The sequence below is a fragment of the Sinocyclocheilus grahami genome, unplaced genomic scaffold (assembly GCF_001515645.1).
Source record: "Sinocyclocheilus grahami isolate Dianchi unplaced genomic scaffold, SAMN03320097.WGS_v1.1 scaffold1032.1, whole genome shotgun sequence".
Classification (NCBI taxonomy): Eukaryota; Metazoa; Chordata; class Actinopteri; order Cypriniformes; family Cyprinidae; genus Sinocyclocheilus; species Sinocyclocheilus grahami.
In genome coordinates, this window is record NW_015506211.1 from 138,230 (window position 1) to 161,187 (window position 22,958).

Here is a 22,958-nt window from a genome sequence, read left to right on the forward strand (position 1 = left end):
TGCAACCCTGCTTACACTTACACAACACTTGGCCTAATTTGCAGCCTGGACAAGTCAATGCTATTTGCCAAAAATCAGAGCCAGTCTGCAGATTTTGGGCAGTAAGAGACGAGTTGACAGACGTCATATAGAAAACTGTGTAGTGTATGATAGCCACAAACATTTTTTTTTTAGCTTCAGATTATGATTCCATCCAGTGATATTTTCAGCCAGGCTTTCAGCATTCTACCAGAACCTCGTAAAGGACCATTTTGGAACACTCTAGAAGTCTCAAGTTACAGCAGAGTTTGGTTTGTTTGCCATTGGGGATAGGTGTTCCTTGCAGTGCATTCTGGGATTGCCTTCTTTGTGAAAAATAAATGCAATGCTGCTTAAGAATTTGGTCAAAAGAAGGCATCTTAAAATGCAGAGAAATCATGCTTTTAATCTCTGGGAACAGTCATTTTGTCCTGAGTAGCTACGATGCCTTAAACAGCTGCCTATATTGGCAGCTCACAAGATTTTGGAAGTCTTGTGCAAGAAACAAATTTTAAATTTCTAGATGTCTGCAGTGTCAGTCTGGAAGCTTTGCCTATTCCTGGATTTTAACCCACAACATGCCTGACTCGTCTTATCAAGAATCATGGTGGAACCTCTTTTGTGGTCTATTTTGTAGTGCATTATTATAGTGCATATTATTTTGGCTCTACATTTTATCACATGAAAAGCAGAAGGTCAGATGCTTTTACTCAATCCATATGGGGTAAGCCAAAAGAGCTGTTCATTTCCTGAACCCATGGCCTCTCAGAGCTGACTGCTATGTCTATTAGATGTGAAATGGGACCACATAGACAAGCAGAGCGGAAATACATCAGACTGGATAAATATGAAGGCTCGATTTGATTATTTTCATAAACACACTGAGACTCCAGCTGAGGGCAAACATTTTGCCGGCCATGCATTTGAAGAGCTGGAACTGCAAGGTCTTCCAACCCTCGGAATCACAAGCTGGTGTCAAACTTTCCCATTGTGTTGAATCACACAGGACACAAAGTTTGCCATGCTTAGCAGAAGCGCTCTGATGTAAATCAGCTTGACGCATAAGTGTCTTCACACTGACACTCATGAGGAATGGCATGAGAGCTGTGAAGGTCTGAAAATGAATAATTCATTCGACAGTTTAAGCTGAGGATGAAAGGGGTTGATGTGGCATAGTGGTTAAATCTCAGGACTAGAAACCAGAAGTTGGCCGATTCGATCACTGTAAGGTCCTTGCTTCGAAGAGACAATCCTGGTATCCCATGTTTTAAATTAAGACTTTGCACGAAAGTTCCAGAAATAAATTCCACTGGTCTTGGTAGTTTGCCAGTAAAAGATTCTATTAAAGTCAAATTAATTATACTCAATTACTACAAAAAAATCTCCAGAGTCGGAGAACATTCCATGGCACTACAACAAGAGGGCAGGTTAAGGCAATAAATGGAGACTGCTGGAGGCTCCATGGCACAACATCACATTTTTAACTCCCCAGAATCTGAGGGCAACGTCACCCTCACAACTGAGACATTTAGGTTTGAGGAGGTTAAAAGAGTCAGTTCAGGCCCTGTCTGTGTGTTATGAGGCAGGCCCGCACAGGCCCCACACAACTCATTTTTCCGCAGAGTTGAATCCCCCATCATGGGGGTCATTGGACAACAAGCATTTATTTGATAACACACTTTTATATGCATTCTACAGAAGTACATGGATGTCATCACAGTGCATGAAAAGTCTGCATATTCCATGTGGGTCAGGTTTTGAGGTGTGGGGCTCTTGGGTATGTGGTACAATCACTCGTCTGTGCTGTCTTTCTTTGTAGCTCTACCTGACCTGCTGATGACCAGACCTCAAGCCCTGCGAGGGGATGCAGCTGCTGAAAGAAACCTGTGTTGTGAAAGAGCTCTCTCTCTCGCGAAGGAGACTGTACTCTTCTCTTCAACACTTCTACACACACTTCCATCAGCTTTCTAGGAACAAACTCAAAGAAACTGGGAGCTGTGAGAAGAGATGGATTGTTGTAAAGACAGCTTGTTTCTCTTGTTATCCCTACACTGAACCTGGAGAGGACCCCACTTTAGCAGGGAACTGGGTTGAAAAAAATTCACACTACCTCAATCACATCCAAATGCTGGACACTGATGATTTGGGGGCACATACTAGGGCTGTGCGATTAATTGATTTTAGTTTGCGACCCTTCATTTACACACACACACACACCCACAAAAAGTTCTGGCAAGTATTCACATAAATACAATCGGTTATGTCTTAAGTGAACATAAACCATTAGAGCAAGAAATTGGATGTGTCAGTATATTAAATCTGTGCTTTAATGTGCCTAATAAACCTGCTGCTGTGTCCTTTATGTGAATCAAACAACAAAAGAATAAGAGAAAATCACTCTAATCACACAATCACTGAATAGCTTTAGTAGCTAATAAGAATCAATGTATGTTTAATTCTCACAGTGAAGACTATGGAGTGAACTTTTGTTCCAGCAAAATATATTGCTTTCGTGAAGAAGAAATAAAATTACACATTTAAGATTTTGGTCATATCTCCAATTTCTAATAGTGTTAAATAATTGTACTTACGTTGACCAAAATCATTGTGATTATGATTTTTGCCATAATCAAGCAGCATGCACACAAGATGTCTTAAGTCGCTGGGGTATATTTGTAGCAATAGCCAAAAATACATTGTATGGGTCAAAATTATCGATTTTTCTTTTATGCCAAAAATCATTAGGACATTAAGTAAAGATCATGTTCCATGAAGATATTTTGTAAATTTCCTACTGTAAATATATCAAAACTTAATTTTTGATTAGTAATATGCATTGCTAAGAACTTCATTTGAACAACTTTAAAGATGATTTTCTCAATATTTAGATTTTTTTGCACCCTCAGATTCCAGATTTTCAAATTGTTGTATCTCGGCCAAATGTTGACCTATCCTAACAAACCATACATCAGTGGAAAGCTTATTTATTCAGCCTTCAGATGATGTATAACTTTAAAAAATTATCACTGGTTTTGTGCTCCAGGGTCACATATGGAGAATTTGATGAATGGGGACCAAATGTTTCAAACTTCAAAAATAATGCAAAACCACCAAAAATGTGTATTGCTATACTTCTCTCTTGAATGTGCCATGGAGAGCTAGGTCAGATGCTAAGATTTTCAGCAAATAATGATTTATATTTACATCTTCAGCAACAATTAAATGTCATTAAGCCTTAATTACTGTACTTAATAATTAGAAATTTTCACACATACAATGAAACGTGTTCAATTAATTGGAATATAATGTTTTTCATCTACATGAGTTGGCTGCATTTGGCCATCATACCAGACAAAAACACAGTTTTGCACCCCAGGAAATATCAAGAGCGGGTCAGACAGTCCGATGGCTGCCCACAGTGATATCGAGCAGTTGTTGATTTACCCACAAACACACAATTCAGAAAGGTTCCCAGAACTCAGCGAGGGTCTTGTGTTACAAGCCCTGTCCACTTTTGCCTTAATTTCTCGGGATGTCAGGACGGATTTGATGCGTCCTGGCAGCGCTGCCCTCGGTGGACAAAGGACAGGGCTCCAAAGAGTCCCTCTCACACTGGCCTTGCCATTCATTCACAAACATTCCAGGACGTTTGCCATGGAAACGCCCCCCATACAAATCCCAACAGTTCCCCAGAAAGTCAAAGGCAGCTCAAATACTAATTTGTCTCACAGACCAGCAAAACCTTCAACGCTACACCACTATTATTTGCACCCACCCCAAACCCCACATTTCATTTTTCTCCTTTACAAACAGACCTGGGCATGCAAATCTTTCACAATCAAAAGTACAAGCTTATGATGCATGCTGAGGTCAGTGTTGCAACTCAAACGTCCTTTAGATGGGTGTATCTGACAAAAACATGTTCAAAAAATAATAAATAATCAATAAAAATATATAATTTTAATATAGTTTTTTTTAGAAATTGTATGTGTGTGTATATATATATATATATATATATATATACACACACACACACACAAACTGTAATCAGATCAGATTACTGAAAAAAGTAATCAGATTATCAAAGTAATTATTTAAGTAACGTAATTAGTAAAGTACTTTTTCGAATTTATTCACTGGCACTTCTCCTGTCCCATATTGAGAGAAAGAGGTGCAGAGGCACTTCCTTCAGACTGAGGCTTAATAATTTCACTTTAGTTGTAAAAGAGACTTTACAGTTGCCAAAAATATAACTTTTGGGTTTTTAAAAAATAAATAAGCAAGCCCAGCCCAGCCCAGCCCAGGTGACAAAAAGTAACGAGAAAGTAATGTAATGCATTACTTTCCATAAAAAGTAACTAAGTAACAAAATTAGTTACTTTTTTATGCATAGCACAACATTGTAATGCATTACTTTTAAAAGTAGGTTTCCATATTTATAGAATAACATTTTCATAATAAGTACATTTTGACCAAAGGTTCTCATTGCCATAATGCCTCTATAGATGTTTTATCTTTTTTTATTCTATTACTTTCAGTTGTTGTTCTCATTAGATTCTAATTAATGCAAATTGTGCAACATTATTAGAAAAATATTGCAATTCCAAAATGTTTTTAATCAGCATAAAGAAAAATATTATTTAATACAATTCTTTAAAAATTTGAATATATATATATATATATATTTTTGCATTTAGTCTTGAAAATTGTTTGAGAAAGGTTCTTAATTGTAATGAGATGTCCTTGTATAAATACATTTTTATGTATAACATTATTTATATAATATTTTTTCATTTGATTTCAGAGAGTACTGTAATATGACCTGAATATGTTGCATATCGAAGCCTTTACCTACACACGGGTGAGTCTATGTACTTTATTCCCATTAATAAGTGATACAGGTCTCTGCATGTCCGTGCTACATACACTCTGACTGAGCTGAGCTCAACTACATCCTTTCGCCCCTTTTCCTGTTTTCCTCTTCTGTCAGTAAGTTTCCATTAAATAGAGATGTTATATAACAAAACCCGGGACAGTAGATACCATGGCAACTTAGAAAAACTAAATAAAACTACGTGACTGATGCATGTTAGTTGTTCAAACTAAGAGTGGACCTCTTTAAAGACCTGAGATGTCAGCCAATCTAAGTTTATCTTGGATATTTTTTGTTATCTATTTAACGTGCTTTAATGCCATATAGTGGCAGATTTGTTCACACCAGCCATGAAAGCACGGATCAGCACTCAACAACTCTCATAAATCTCCATCCATCATTCCCTGTTTTCCTCTTGCCTTCCCCATCCGGCCTCAATAATGGCTGTTCGGTGCTTTGTAAACACTCCCATCTAATTCGTTACGGTCCTTATCTGCGACTGGCCATCTCTGACCCCTCGACTGGCCCACGCCCCTTTCTCTTCTTTACGACAGACAGGTGGGGGGCCACCCAAAAACAAGCACCTAAATGTCACCAGAGTCTCGACTTTAATATATGAGGTCAATGTGCTATTTTACAGCCCTGTGAGAGGCCCATCTTATCTCAAAGATACTGTTGACATAGCACGTTTTAATAGACTGTGTGAGCAACGATAGTGGTCAGTTTAAGATGAGACACAGGTGAAGCATCTGGCTGAAAGAATTCAGTCTTATATACATAGATTTTAAGGCTAAGAGCTCATAGCACACTTAGCGCGTATACGAAGTTGCCCAATCATTATGAAGACACAGCCAAGTTATTTCAGGGCATTGGGGGCACATTAACAATTTGAAACGCTTACATGAATGTGCACAACTTAACAGAGAGTTAAAAAAAATAACATTAGATATAGAATGGTCACAATTCAAAATAATAAAGCCAAGTGAAAACCTAGACTTAAAACCTTATTATGAGAAGTTTCCAGAGGGGTGTTATTCAGTCCGTCTGAAACAGCTGGTTTGACAACAATAGGTTAGAAGTGTGTGGAGAGGACATTTATAGCATTTTAGCATAAGACAGTGTGCTGACTCAGATGTCTGTGTGATTCAACAACTGTCAATTTCAAAACTAATCAAAGTGGGATGATCCATCACACAGGAAGTCAACATGCGTGCACACGATTATACTGACACTCTCAGGCGACGGAATGAGGCTGCAGATAATTTGTACCACCAAAAGTGTGGGGGTCAATATTTTTTTAATTAATGCTTTTATTAAGCAAGGATGCATTAATTTGATCAAAAGTGAACACATTCATTGACTGTAAAGACATTATGTTATAATGTTACAAAATAACATTATACTATATACTGTTGACTATATTCAAAGAATCCTGAAAAAATATATACTTGTGTCATGGTTTCCACAAATAATAATAAGCCGCACAACTTTTTAACCAGTTTTTTCAACAATGACAATATTAAGAAATGTGGAGTTATGGCTGCTGAAAATTGAACTTTGATATCAGGAATAAATTACATTTGAAAATATATTCAAATAGAATTTTTTTAAATAATATTTCACAATATTACAGTTTTTACTGTACTGATCAAATAAACGCAGTGAATCTTACAGACCCCAAACTTTTAAAAAGTATATTTCAGAACATATTTCAGTTCAGTTCAATTTTATTTATATAGCACATTTAAAAACAACCATGGTTGACCAAAGTGCTTAACAATGTCCGGAAAAACGTACACACAAACAAGACAAATACAGTAAAAAAAAAAAAAACATCACAATGTCTCAGCTCAGCTCGAAATGAAAGACAAGGAATACAGGTGTGTCTTAAGTAATGACTTAAAAATTCCAGCAGTCTGAGCAGTTCTTATGTGCACAGGTAAACTATTCCACAAATTAGGTGCCACCACTGAAAAAGCTCGGTCACCTTTCTTTAAACAATGTCCGGAAAAACGTACACACAAACAAGACAAATACAGTAAAAAAAAAAAAAAACATCACAATGTCTCAGCTCAGCTCGAAATGAAAGACAAGGAATACAGGTGTGTCTTAAGTAATGACTTAAAAATTCCAGCAGTCTGAGCAGTTCTTATGTGCACAGGTAAACTATTCCACAAATTAGGTGCCACCACTGAAAAAGCTCGGTCACCTTTATTTTTTAACCTGGCTCTCGGAACATCGAGGAGCACCTGATTGGACGACCTCAGCGCTTTAACAGGAGTGTGGACATGTAAAAGCTCTGATAAATAAGCAGGCACCAACCCATTTAAAATCTTAAAAACAAACAATAAAATCTTGAAATCAATCCTGAAGCAGACAGGAAGCCAGTGTAGTGAAGCTAAGTGTCATGAATCCGGTCCATGAATTTCCGTCTGCTTACCATCAGAGGTCACCCTTTCCATTACATTGACTCTCGCACTACACAAACTGTTGCATATCATCCCGGACTACATATTCCATCATTCATTGCACTGATTGCACACAGCACTGATTGACCACAGCTGTTTCATATTACTCACTCACTATTTAACACTCACTCAAACAACCATTCTCGGCCGAGTATTGTATGCGCTTATCGCAAGCAGTGATAGCTACTTTACAGAGCCCTCGTTAGTTTCCCAGCCCAGCCTAGTCTTGCCTTGTCTGTTTTCCCGGTTTCTGATCTTTGCCTGTTTTCCTGGATTTATCCCCTCTAGTCTCGCCCTTTTGATTCTGTTCACCGATCGTTGACCTACGCTAGCCCTAGGATTATTCTTGTGTCTTGCCCGCCGTATACCTGTTGGCCATTGTTCGAACCTACCTGTGTTTCTGACCTCTTCTGCTTTAATAAAAGCTTGCACGTGGATCCTCACGTCTTGTCAGCCCCGTTACACTAAGACACGGGTAATGTGCTCATACTTTTTAGTCCCAGTTAGAAGCCGAGCTGCTGCATTTTCGACTAACTGTAAACGTTGAAGAGATGACTGATCCAAACCAACATATAAAGAGTTACAGTAGTCTAGTCTAGATGTTATAAAAGCATGAATTACACTTTCAAACTCCTTACTTAGCAGGTAGGGCTTGACTTTAGCCAACAGTCTCAGTTGAAAGAAACTGGCTTTTACAACAAAATTAATCTGTTTTACAAATTTAAAAGCACTGTCAAAAATCACACCGAGATTCTTGGTAAATTGACGAACATACAAACCTAAATTACCAAGTGCATCTACACAAGCACTTAAATCCCCAGGACGACCAAACACAACAATCTGTCTTATTTTCATTAAGACAAAAAAAGTTCTGATCCAGCCATATTTTTAAATCTCTCAGGCAATTTAGTAATGACAGAAATTAAGTTTTGTCATTTGTTTTGACAGGCAAATAAATTTGTACATCATCCGCATAACAGTGGAAGGAGAAATATATATTGTGCTTTCTAGAAATATACCCCAAGGGCAGCATATACAAAGAAAACAACGTAGGGCCCAATATTGACCCTTGGGGGACGCCACAAAAAAGAGGGGCAGCAAATGAAGAAAATTCACCAAGGTGAACAGAAAAATTTCTGTCTGTCAAATACGACTGAAACCATGTAAGGGCTATGCCCTTAATGCCGACACACTGTTCAAGTCTAGATAAAAGAATTGAGTGGTTGACCATATCAAAGGCAGCAGTCAAATCCAAAAGGCCTAGAAATATACCCCAAGGGCAGCATATACAAAGAAAACAACGTAGGGCCCAATATTGACCCTTGGGGGATGCCACAAAAAAGAGGGGCAGCAAATGAAGAAAATTCACCAAGGTGAACAGAAAAATTTCTGTCTGTCAAATACGACTGAAACCATGTAAGGGCTATGCCCTTAATGCCGACACACTGTTCAAGTCTAGATAAAAGAATTGAGTGGTTGACCATATCAAAGGCAGCAGTCAAATCCAAAAGGCCTAAAACAGCAGAGTTACCAGAGTAACTTGGTTTCACACCAACATCAAGAGATAGATGTTAGAAATTGTTTGGCTATTTTAGGACCATTAAGACTTTTTGAACTATGACATTACCTTTGCAACTTTCACATTATTTGATGGTTATTTGATGAGCCTCTCATCCTCTGGTGATCAGCCTTTCATCCTCTGGTCCTTAAACTATGATATACTAATAATACTGCCAATACAAAAAATAATTACCTATTTAATAATTACCTACCTAACTGTTATTAATCAATGAACCTAGTTGGTATCTATAGCACTTAAACTTAAAAAGAGTTGCATGCCTCACAAGTTCTCTGGCAGCTTTTCTAATCTGATAACTCCTCAGGCCTTATGGGAAAGTGCTGACTGGCTGCACAAATCAGAATGTCTGTGTTTTGACCTGATTATTATGTTATTGAATTGTTTCATTATGAGATTCACCCACAAAAGAACAATGACTCACCCGTCTGGATCCTGATAGTTGATGTTCAGCCTCTTGGTGGAGCCCAGTAACTCTACAACACGAGAAAGAACACAGAACACAAATGTCAGCTTCACATGAAGACAATCAAGAGACTATGGCTAATATATATATATAAAATCTCTCTGTTTTTCTCTTTTACTGAAAGCATTTGGCTGATGTGTCACATGAAGCAAATGAGAGGGCTGTTTGTTCATTCACTGGACAGTGTGGAATGTGTCTGTATAACCATGTGAGGTTACAGTGCTCTCGAATAAACTCTCATCAACCTGTATGAACCACCAGGTCCCACGTACAGAAACACTTGCATACTAGCTTGAATTGCACAACAACTTGTAACTAAAGAACTGGACAGTTTGAAGAGAGGCGTCTGAAGTGTATGTAGTCCTTGCTAGGTAGTTGCTAATGTGTTGGGTGGTTGCTATTGAAAATGCCACCAGCAGTGCAGAAATGACGAACTGCACACTTAAACTTTTAGGTTAGGAGTCGCTAGGCAGTTTACATTGGTCTTTCCCATGAGAGCCCCAGAGGGAGTCTGGGATCCAGACTGATGAGAAGGTCTGAGGACTTCTGGAGATTCCTGTTAGCTTACTAGGACATACAGGACTAAGTAACGCTGTCTCTTCCTGTGAACAAGAAAGGGCACTTCACTAACCTCTGACCTCTGCCTGACCTCACTAGCCAGCTCAGTGGATGTTAAACTGGCAGGAAGATGGAAAATAATAGACCACTCAATAGTGATCTTAGAGTCTTTGGTCAGTCATCAATTGTGGCTCTTAAGGGAGACAGCAACACATGGACAGTGCCTCAAGACCATTAGCCAATATTTCAATAGTCTGATACAAAGAACTGTTTGCTTCATCCCTCAAAATGAAGAAGTCTCAGTGTGGCATGTTTCTTATGCATGTAAATGCTTTCATAAAATTATGCAAGTCTGCAAATATTGATATTTTTTACTATTTATTCCCAAAAAATATCTGAAAACATCTTGGGAAAGTGACAAAGTGACTAAAAATTATAAAAAATATTTAATTTTGTTATTAAAAATTATAAATATGCACAATCAAGGATTTAATTAAACTGTAAAGCCGACTTTAGGTTTCTGCTTGTTTCTGTGGAATGAAGCTTGTAAACTTGAAAGTCTTTAAAAAGAAAGAAAGAAAGAAAACACAAAATTTAGGCAACCACTGCTTATATCAAAAGTACACAATTATATGTTCAACTACAAAAGAGCAGCCAACGCCTTTCCCTACTATAACTGACAATGCATTGGAGCCAAGCTGTAAACATACACACCCAAAGCAAAAGCAAGGCTCATGATTTTACTCTGGCTCTGGTGGTGGAGTCACACAGATAGATTGTGCTCCATCTGAAACGAGCCATGAGCACTGCCATTATAAAATATGACATTTAAAAAAATCTACCTTATCTGCACATATAGGGCACTTAAGTTCTAGACTGAGCTTTGCTGTACACAGTAAGAAACTTACAGACAGGATTATAAATGAGAACCTTGTGACTGATGAATTGCGCTAATACATTAGTGGTTTAAGTTGGTAACCCACAGGTCTGTTTGAGAACAGAACATGTGTAAATTTGGTTCAATTAGTTAGTTTGAGTCCACTTTAAAAAGTGGTCTTGGTTTGGCTACGTGTGTTCTCTTATTGGAATTCACTGAAATAAACCATTATTGATGATAAAATTGGCATCTATGCATGGCGGTATTGCTGCAAACTGAGGTATAACTTGCTAGTTTTGCACACCCTACAAAACATAACAATCACTTTTTTGTCAAAGTTGTGCAACATGAAACAAACTTGTAGTTGTTTTTTTATGAACTGTAAAGCCGACTTTAGGTTTCTGCTTGTTTCTGTGGAATGAAGCTTGTAAACTTGAAAGTCTTTAAAAAGAAAGAAAGAAAGAAAACACTAAATTTAGGCAACCACTGCTTATATCAAAAGTACACAATTATATGTTCAACTACAAAAGAGCAGCCAACGCCTTTCCCTACTATAACTGACAATGCATTGGAGCCAAGCTGTAAACATACACACCCAAAGCAAAAGCAAGGCTCATGATTTTACTCTGGCTCTGGTGGTGGAGTCACACAGATAGATTGTGCTCCATCTGAAACGAGCCATGAGCACTGCCATTATAAAATATGACATTTTAAAAAATCTACCTTATCTGCACATATAGGGCACTTAAGTTCTAGACTGAGCTTTGCTGTACACAATAAGAAACTTAAAGACAGGATTATAAATGAGAACCTTGTGACTGATGAGTTGCGCTAATACATTAGTGGTTTAAGTTGGTAACCCACAGGTCTGTTTGAGAACAGAACATGTGTAAATTTGGTTCAATTAGTTAGTTTGAGTCCACTTTAAAAAGTGGTCTTGGTGTGGCTACGTGTGTTCACTTATTGGAATTCACTGAAATAAACCATTATTGATGATAAAATTGGCATTTATGCATGGCGGTATTGCTGCAAACTGAGGTATAACTTGCTAGTTTTGCACACCCTACAAAACATAACAATCACTTTTTTGTCAAAGTTGTGCAACATGAAACAAACTTGTAGTTGTTTTTTTATTATTATTATTATTTATTTTTGGCATTTTTTGCTCAGGATTCGAACTCGGGACACACGTAGCACAATGGCACTATATGTCGATGCACTGCCCACAAGGCTATTGGTGCCGACAGCTTTTTGTAATTTAAGGTCTGGCCGAAATCTCAACAAAACATTATGGCACCTGTAGGAAAGGCCATCCCTCCTTTCAAGAGCCAATCTCAGAGGTGCCCAATCCTGCTCTTGGAGGGCCACTCTATCCCCAGTTAGACACACCTGAAGCACTAGGACCTTTGAGGCAGGAGTGTTTGGAAATGTTGGAAATTAACTCTGCAGAACGTTGGCCCTTCAGGAGCAGGACTGGAACCCCCTGTACTATTTGGTAATTTGGTAATGGTCCTGTTTTGGAGAATCCTATATTTCCATATTCAAGAAGCTGTGCTTGCATTCACAGCAACTGTATCCTACAAACTGGCAACTAGTGCGGCTTTGATCCTTGAGCTGAATGTTTGATGTTTGATTTCTATACATCGGCTCCTTCCTGCACACCAAACTGCTAAAAAATCTACCTTATCTGCACATATAGGGCACTTAAGTTCTAGACTGAGCTTTGCTGTACACAATAAGAAACTTAAAGACAGGATTATAAATGAGAACCTTGTGACTGATGAGTTGCGCTAATACATTAGTGGTTTAAGTTGGTAACCCACAGGTCTGTTTGAGAACAGAACATGTGTAAATTTGGTTCAATTAGTTAGTTTGAGTCCACTTTAAAAAGTGGTCTTGGTGTGGCTACGTGTGTTCACTTATTGGAATTCACTGAAATAAACCATTATTGATGATAAAATTGGCATTTATGCATGGCGGTATTGCTGCAAACTGAGGTATAACTTGCTAGTTTTGCACACCCTACAAAACATAACAATCACTTTTTTGTCAAAGTTGTGCAACATGAAACAAACTTGTAGTTGTTTTTTTATTATTATTATTATTTATTTTTGGCATTTTTTGCTCAGGATTCGAACTCGGGACACACGTAGCACAATGGCACTATATGTCGATGCACTGCCCACAAGGCTATTGGTGCCGACAGCTTTTTGTAATTTAAGGTATGGCCGAAATCTCAACAAAACATTATGGCAGCTGTAGGAAAGGCCATCCCTCCTTTCAAGAGCCAATCTCAGAGGTGCCCAATCCTGCTCTTGGAGGGCCACTCTATCCCCAGTTAGACACACCTGAAGCACTAGGAGCTTTGAGGCAGGCGTGTTTGGAAATGTTGGAAATTAACTCTGCAGAACGTTGGCCCTTCAGGAGCAGGACTGGAACCCCCTGTACTATTTGGTAATTTGGTAATGGTCCTGTTTTGGAGAATCCTATATTTCCCTATTCAAGAAGCTGTGCTTGCATTCACAGCAACTGTATCCTACAAACTGGCAACTAGTGCGGCTTTGATCCTTGAGCTGAATGTTTGATGTTTGATTTCTATACATCGGCTCCTTCCTGCACACCAAACTGCCCTGAGCAGTCATGACCACTAAAACAATGGCTCAATGACTGACGACCTTCCTCTTCGGTAATGACTACTCAAGAAACTTTTTGATTAAACAGAAGGAAAGCAGGGGTGGACTGCTTAGCATCTATGGCCGTCTCAAATGTTTGAGGCCTGAAGAATTTCAGCAGAAAGTCAGAGGTGGCAGATTCCAGGAAGTTCACAGCTCCATTCCAGTCCTCTTGACCCGACAATGGAACACCTGCAGTGCAGGGAGATTACGTGTTTGGAGAAGGAGAAACACACTTCCCCTGGTCCTCTTATCGGCTGTGTAAATGAAGCTGGCGACAGCTACCACTCTGGATTTTTGTACCATATCAGAGCTGAGAAACTGACAGTCTCGCTCACAAAACTAGGCTGTTTAAGAGCCCTGCTATGCTAATACAATTGTGCGAGGAGATATGCCAGACCAAGAAAACTAAATCGCAAAAAAACAAGTGAAAAAAATACTTGGGCAAAAGTATGTTGACTGTGCCATTGTAGCTACAGTAGGCAAATTCTTGCAGCCATGTTCCAACATATATTAAATTAAATGCTCAACAAGAACATAAACGTGGTGTTTGGGTGCACATCTGTACACATTTTTGCTGTTTCCTCAGCACTTGCTGGATTATGTCATAGGAAGCATAAGATCATAGGAAGCAGGCTTTCTCTAAAGAGTCCTAGACTGTGCTTTAGGTAACATCCATATCCTGTCATCAAGACTTCCTCCGGCACTTAATTGAACATCTGGGCTCTTTTCCACATCTACAGACCGGAATCTTAGACTCCGATCAGGGCAAACGCACCATCCCTTTCAAACTCTTTCTCTTAACCAGTCTCAAGTTACATAATGACACCAAATTCCAACCCATCTTCATCGTTTTGCTCATCTCTCTGGCTCTTCACATGAATTTGTAATACGCACATAGTGTCCACAGCGAGAGACAGGGTGGAACAGCACACTTCTGCTCCAGCAGGCAAAGACAACCCCATCTCAGTTCATGTCTCTGGTGGTCTTCTTTGTTTACACGTTGTTTTCTGCATGGAAGAATGTACTTCCCTTTGTGAGCCAATTTTCCAGTTTGTGCCATCCCAAACCAGAGGTGAAGGGGGTTGGGATTCCACACAGACGGAGGGATTGTTCGAGCGGGAACGGAGGGTGCAAAAGCAAGTGTGACCCTTGGCGAGATTAGGTGGGGGGTCTGTTGACACAGGCCCAATCGAAAGCAGCCAGGCTTTCAAGGACTTAGGATAGGCCCCTTATTGCACTTCCTTCCCTAGACCATTGTTCCAAAAAGTAAAATCACTCAGACAATTGTGTCCGTTCGGTCCTCCCCAGTAAAACACTTCCAGGTCTCCATGCAGAGGGTGAGAAGATCTCCTAGTGAGGTCACTCAAAAAACGTGTTTGCTCCTAGTGGTTAGTACATGTGTTGTGGCACTTAACATCTAGGGCTTGGATTTTACGGATGTTTCCTGTGTCATGACCAGAGCATGTGAGCGGAGCGGAGTGGTAATATTTCCTTAAGAGCGCAGAGCGCCTTTCTGAAGATTCTGCTCCACTCGCTCAATACGCTCAGCGCCGCTCGCTCAACCCAGAATGCCCTTTGGTGATTTGCTTGTTCGAGATCGAGAATCTGTAGAGATCGAGAATAGTAGAGCAGTTATGGAGTTCAGATATTGTTTCAACAAAGTTGCAAGCCTTTTACATAAATGTAAAATAAAAATCAAAGTTAAGAATGAGCAGGAATTAGCTGCCACGAATTCATTCGTTTGTTAATTCGTTCGTTCCCTAGTTTTAGTAGGCCTAAATCATGGAACGAATTATTATATTTCGTAATTACTTATTAAAATCATTATTGCTTAAAATTAATAAATAATAATAAATTAATTTTAAAAATAATAAAACCTGCTGACGTCGTAGAGATGAATTGTTAATTCGAATTATATTCGGAGCTCCGTAGTTATTAAATAATCTCAGTTAAACTGTAGACCTAAGCTAACACACAGCTGTATATAGGCCTAAATACAGAACTACAGAGTACAGAAGATATTAGCCTACACCACTTTTTTTTTTTTTTTTAACTGACCGGAACCAATAGGTAGACCTACAGAATGTAGGCTAGATATAGGCAACAGTAATTTATAATCTAATAGTCACACCGCTCCGCTTCGCTCACATGCTCTGGTCATTACACAAAATTGCCACTGTGACATTTCTGGTTTAAAACTCAACAGCAAAAATACAGTCTCGGGAAGTTTGATCCGATTCTGTAAAACAGCTCCATTTTAATGTCCATCACCATCCATCTCAATGAATTGGTTCAATGTCCTTTTCCTTTCCAATGTTTTGTTCGTCTCATCACTTACAGTGCTCATGGATGTCTCTATGCTCCATTTTATGTGCTTTAAAATGTTTTCTAACCTAGCATACTGTATATTAGCATATATTATAACCTTATTTTTACTGTATTTAACTTTTTTTATCATTTATCCTACTTAGCAACAATGGTTTTTATTTCGAAATGAAGATTCCTCTCATATGCACCCAGGAAAGAAAGGGAAAAATATGAAAGTTTGAAAACATACAAATATGTTAAATAGAGCCCTGTGATTTGTTACACACTAACCCCAGCAGTTCCCATGAGATGATAACGGAATCAAAACAGGCAAAATTACGCCTGTGAACAGAGATAAAGGTGAACAACTGGCCCAGCTCACAGTGACTGTTGTTTAGGAGGGATGGCAGACCTTTCACACGCTTAAACCTCTCCACACTGGAATGCAGAGACTCACGTCAGCCTGTTCTCAAGACCCCTGATGAAGCCCTGATAACAGGGATGTCAGGTTCTCCGTGAGAGAAAAAGCCAGTCTTTATCTGTGTAATATCTGTTTTTCCAGTAGTGTAGGTCTTGAACATTGCATGTTATAATCAAACATCCAGACTGCAACTAAAATGGCTACAAATGCGACAAAAAACTAATATATGTGGCCATAATTTAAACCCCAGTCACCAATGGTGACACTTTATTTTGTCAGATCTGAAAAGGAACTGTTTGTTAGTTAGTTCCAGTGTTTCCTAAAGCACTAACAAAACCCTAAGCCTAGCGTTTTGGGCACCCCTAGATGACTCTACTTCTAAACCACCATCTATTTAGCACCATTCTGTAATTTGCCAACTAAAATGTTTGATTTTACTAGGCAAATGCTAATTTTTCTTGAATCTTGAATCTTGGGAATGTCAGCAGTGACGTCTGGGAAGAGTCAAGCGTGCTCAACGTATGATTGAGGGAGCTACCGAAGATAGATTAGCATTGCGTTTGAAAAGAGATGGGCAGGATATGTACAGAGTTCATCCTACCCTGCTGCTGAGGTTTGGGATGCCCTTGCCTGCTCGAGGTTAAGCATCACAGCGTGTAAATAAATAATCGTTGCAGATGGGCCCAGAGGAGCATGTGGTCACACGTGTAGCCAACTCAAACACACCACAGAGCACACGCATCAGAGTCCTCTGAAAAAAGGCTACAGTTCTTACTTAAACAGGGACAGAAAGTTCACGCTAGGGGCTACTACTTACCATTGGTTAGTTTAAGGGGCGTTTCCTCTAAGGAGGCAAGGGAGGCAGTGACTTCCCAAAAAGATGGATGAGAAAATAATCCACAATACAAAAATAACACAAATATTACAAAATACGACATAAAAAATATATATCACTTGCATTTTCTAAAGTGACACTGTCGAACAGTGACACCAATGGTTGAAGTTACAGTGGGAGACCGCATTTCTCTTGCCTCCCCTGATGTGCAGCTCTCCGTAATTTATAGTAACATATGACATTTACCTTTGATACAGAAGTTGATAAAAGCCATAATTGTTATGGTGAACAAAATCACCTGTAAATAAAATAACTACACTCTTAAAAATAAAGGTGCTTCACGATGCCATAGAAGAACCTTTTTGTCTAAATGGTTCCATAAAGAACCTTTAACATCTGAAGAACCTTTCTGTTTCACAAAAGGTTCTTTGTGGCGAAAGAAGGTTCTTCAGATTATAAAAAGGTAAGAAAGAGATGGTTCTTTAAAGAACCTTTGACTGAATGCTTCTTTGTGGAACCAAAAATGGTTCTTCTATGGCAGCTTTAGAAGAACCTTTTGAAGCACCTTTATTTTTAAGAGTGTAGTGTATTTAAACATGTAAATAATATTCAAGAACTGAATCTGAAATGAATAAGGAGCAATAAATATTGATATATGAAGCTATGAGAAATTTAATTTAATTTGTAGAATTTTTGTGTCTATTCCCTCCATTGCTAGGCTAAATAGTACCTTATGCACAACTGGTTTAAAAAGAGTCTCAAAAGGTTTAAACATCAAGAAATAAAGCAAGGCTCTGAATGTGGAAAGTTAATCCATTCACCAGATTATTGAGGACAAGAGAAAACGTTCATCTTGGCTTTCATTTTGTATGTCACAAGTCTCGAAGGATTAGGGTCATTTCATCCACTGCAGAAGGGGAGATCAGAACAGGGCTGTGATGTCCCTAAAAGGGTCAGTAAATTTAAGTCGGAGATGATCTCAGTGGTCAGAGGGCAAAGGTTGAGCAGCACAAGATTAGATTTAACACCAAAGCCCCAAGCTTAGGAAACGACAACTTCCAATGGCTTTTGTGGGAGTAAGTGTTTAAACTCATTGCCATGCTGGCAAGCCAATGCTAGAACAAACAAATCAAATGACCGTTGGCCTTTTTCAACACAATGTAAAAGTTCAACGTCTGATCATTCTCTGAAACGGAAAAAGTGAGAAGTCTGGCACAATCATTGACCGCTCTCACGTTATTACAAGCCCCTTTATTGCAAATGCCAAAGTAATTTACAATGACTCAATTAGCTCAGACCATTCTGTTTTACATAAAATGCACAGCTGCAGCATCCAATTTCACCAAAAACCATCCGTGAGACCTAGTCCTGAATGCAGAGAGGAAAGTAACAGAATTCACATTCGGCCACGCCTTCAACTTTAAACACAAGGCTGCATTTTTTAAATGGCAGCAAGTCGTTTCAAAGAGCACTGCCATTCTATAGAGAGATTGTGGCCGCCTGCCGCTGCCAAGGCCTGGATCTGAGGCCTCTGGAAGGCTATGCATATCCAAACCAAACACATTCCATGTTTTTATGTCCTGGAGAAACCAATCCTGGTTTCCCTTTAAAGTCGGATAAAAAATGATCTCTGGAGACGGAGGAAACCAATCCTGTGCTAATAAATCAGTAATGGAAGTCTGCTGGTGTGCGAACTGTGCGCATGACAGATTTCCCACCTACGAGTCTCAGGGTGTCTGTTGTGTCAGTGAAGTCGTGCCGTCACAGGGCAAGCTGTGCAGTTAATGGACGAGTCTGTGACTGTGCTGCAGTCAGGCTTTGTCACAGAGGACAGAGTGGAGCGCGAGACACGCTTTCATCTCCGTGCCAAATTACGGGGTCTGGCAGCTGCGGGGCCGGCCGCTGGGAGAGCAGAGATGAGGCCCCGAGACTCACAAGAGAGCAAACCCCTTTTTTTTCCTGGTTAAACAACCATAAATTCACCGATGGGTAGGTCGTCTGAGAACATGTACATGCTGAAAGCAGATTTTCAAAGAACTAGAATGTTCATTCATAAAGTTCTACACATTTAATTCAAACGCAAGGGGCGGGGAATATGTTCTCTAATTTGACTGTGCTCCTACCAGTAAGGTTGCCATTGTCATAATCAGTATCACCTGTGACAATACCTGATCCAGGTATTGGATCGGTGCGTCAGTTCCAAAAATAGCCAATTCTCATTTAGAAAAAAATGTATGATTTAAACCACTGTCAGTTCATTTAACACAGTGTACCACAGTTAAATCCATTAGGCATATTCTCCCTAAAAATCAGCATGGAAAATTTGGGAAAAAAGTCCACAGATTTTGTCTGGGGCTGCTGATGAGGTGTTTCTGCATGTTTCGGAAGAGTAGACCCATAACATTTGATGACAAAATAGCACTGAGTCAAGGAAATTTTCTTGCCGTTCCAAATGAGAAAAAAACAGCTTCATGACAAAAGATCGTTTTAATTATGTGTGCAAGAGCTCAAAAACTACAATTTGATGCGTAAAGTGCAAACAGGTTATGAAGCTAGTAATAAAACAAATCATAGCTGTGAAGTGCAGTCTGTCAAGCCAGAGAAAAATAAGAGGCTGTCATTCTAAATTATGTGAAAGTGCTACAGTTGCTTTTCCAAACCAACACTTTGGATAAGAATGTTGAATACATTTTTTTTAGAAGGGCTGAACTTTGCTTTCATTAATATTTGTAATGGCACAAACCACCATCCAGATCACGGGTGCAAGGTTGTGCCAGTGCCCACAAGGGGAATGCATTTCAGCTAGGATTAAAACAAGTGGTAATTTCCTCCTGCGGCTTCCTATTATGTCTCAAGAACAACAACAGGAGAAGAGGAGATTATTCAACAAGAGGGAAACATCTGTTTCAGCCATGGGTTTTCCCGCTACAGCCAGCACATCAGGACAACTGCATTGGTGGCATGTGAGAATAACCTGAAAACAGCACTCCAAGTTAAGTAATTGATCTCGAATTTGCAACATTTAGGCCTATTGCATTTGTGTACAAATGACAACTGATCTAGGATCAGTTTCTGACTATAAAGCATTGATGTGAAATAATGTATCTTCAATTAGCTGGAGCTTCACAGAGCATGTTGTCAAGAATTGTGGTATTTCAGAAGAAGACATATACAATACAATACAATTATATTTATATAGCACAGTTTAAAAACAACCGGAGTTGACCAAAGTGCTTTACAACACTATACCAACAATAGGCAAATTGCAAAATTACACATTAAATATACACAGAATATACACAAGCTGTAAAATGTGTGGCGTTCCTGAGAACAAAGTCAAAGACAATTTTGGGACATCGAACGCCAACGAAAATAAATAGGTCTTTAGAGTGGATTTAAAAACAGACCAGGTTGGGGCAGTTCTGATGTGAGAGGGGAGACTATTCCATAGTTTTGGGCCGACAACAGAAAAGGCACAGTCACCTCTCGTTTTTAGCCTTGTCCTAGGAACATGCAGCAGGTCAGAATTAGTAGATCTTAGTGATCTCGACAAAGTATGAGGCTGTAACAACTCGGTTAAGTACAGTGGGGCCAACTTGTGAAGAGATTTAAAAACAAAAAGTAGAATTTTAAAATCAATTCTGTACTTTACTGGAAGCCAATGAAGTGATATTAAAACCGGTGTAACAGTCTCATATTTGCACTTTCCAGTAAGAAGCCGAGCTGCAGCATTCTGGACTAACTGCAGACGAGAAACACAGGACTAAGGAACACCAACATACAGAGAATTACAGTAGTCAAGCCTGGATGTAACAAATGCATGTATTGCTATTTCAAGCTTCTTTAATGATAGAAATGACTTCACTTTGGAGAGAAGCCAGATATAATAAAAACAGGACTTAACAATAGTACTTATCTGCTTGTCAAATTTAAGGTTATTGTCAAACCAAACACCCAAGTTTCTGACACAGGTGGTGCTGTATGGTGATAGAGATGTAGTTTCAAAATTGTGTAAACTATGATCATTGGGACCAAACATAATGAATTCAGTTTTACTTTCATTGAGGCACAAAAAATTTGTTGCAAGCCAAAGTTTCAGTTCCTTCGGGCAATCCAAAATGGGCTTTATGGCATGCTTTTTACCACGCTTTAAGGGGATGTAAATTTGGGTGTCATCTGCATACAGATGGAAAGAGACCCCATGCTTGTTAAAAATAAACCCTAAAGGCAGCATATAAAGTAAGAACAATACCGGACCAAGAATCGATCCTTGAGGTACACCAGATCTTAAAAGCATCTCAGAGGAGGAATGATGCCCAATGTTGACGACATATCTCCTGTTAGTAAGATATGACCTAAGCCAATGTAATACCGTGCCCCGTAAACCAACACATGCCTCAAGACGAGATATAAGAATATCATGGTTGACCAGATCAAAGGCAGAGCTAAGGTCTAACAAGACCAGAGCCATAGACTGGCCAGAATCTGTAGTCAACATGACATCATTTAGAACTCTTAAGAGGGCCGGCTCCGTGCTGTGACAAGATTTAAAACCAAACGTGATGCAATCCCTCAAATTATTGCCAGAATAAAGTTGTTCATAACGCAGTTACTGTTTTGAGGTAGTCTTTACTTATAGCCACTGCTGTAGGTTTTGAAACACAGTTTTTGTGTGTTTTTTTGTATTGTGACATTTTCATGACAAATAAGCAAATTTTTAGCGAAGCTTAAATGCAAAGCAAGATGATAGCAGAGGCTGTGTAACATGCAAATGCTTTGAATGTGGGTGTGTGATACACATGGACAAGGCAAGTAGTCAAAGCTTCAGTGCTGAGCAGCAGTAAAACCACGGCAGGCCTGTTTTTGGTGTGACTTCTCTCAATCCAGCATTAACGCTTTGTTGATTCAGCAGAACATTCAATGTGTCATTTCAGCACAGGTGGCCACACTGATGATGATTATGATGTAGGAAGAGACAAAGAACTGCTGACAATGTAGTGTATGATGATGTGGAGGTGGTTTACGAAGCATGCTTTGCCAGTAGTCTTTAAGCTTACACTTTTATCCAACTTGACAAACAGTTTACTTATTACTGGTTTAGTCCTCCAGGAGTAACCTGAGGTTAAGTGTCTTCAAAAAGGGTGTAATGATGATGATAGCTCATCATGATTTCAAATCAGCAAACTTAAAGGCGTCATATGACGTTGCTAAAAATAACATTATTTTGTGTATTTGGTGTAATGAAATGTGTTTATGCGGTTTAAGGTTAAAAAAACATTATTTTCCACATACTGTACATTATTGTTTCTCCTCTATGCCCGCCTTTCTGAAACGCATCGAATTTTACAAAGCTCATCGGTCTGAAAAGCGAGGTGTGCTGTGATTGGACAGCTATCCAGTGCGTTGTGATTGGCCGAATACCTCAAGCGTGTGACGGAAATGTTACGCCCCTCACCATACTGTGATGCCGTGTCCCAGAGCGACGAGACAAAAACATTAAAACCTATTATAAACGAGGCATTTGTTGCATCCAGTGAGGACATAATTCCGCATTATAATGACTTATACTGCCTTTTTACGAGTTGCATCGCGCAGCGTAAATAATAACAATACTACAGCGAGAATCAAAGTTACGCCTTCTTTCTTTGCGTGAACATTTGGGTGGCGTTATGCAAATCTTCCCACATAGTGACGAAGATATGTGGGGGCGTGTTTAAACGAGGCGTTTTAGGAGGGCGTGGATGACTCTCAAATTTATAAAGAATATCTCTTTGGATTTGAGACTTTAGTCTTTGCAACTTTACAGATCTTCTTTATGCACCAAGAGCTTGTAACACTCCAAAGAGAAAGGAAAAATTTAAATCGCATCATATGACCCCTTTAA

The 22,958-nt window shown here is 39.2% G+C and overlaps 1 protein-coding gene across 1 annotated transcript in view; it reads right to left on the minus strand.

The window, feature by feature from the left end:
- Positions 1-22,958, minus strand: part of LOC107565872 (caskin-2-like) — a 51,399-nt gene that overhangs the window by 13,254 nt on the left and 15,187 nt on the right. Inside the window, exon 3 of the mRNA XM_016251157.1 lies at positions 9,360-9,411. Coding sequence (XP_016106643.1) covers positions 9,360-9,411 — 52 coding nt within the window. The remainder of the gene's footprint in view (positions 1-9,359; positions 9,412-22,958) is intronic.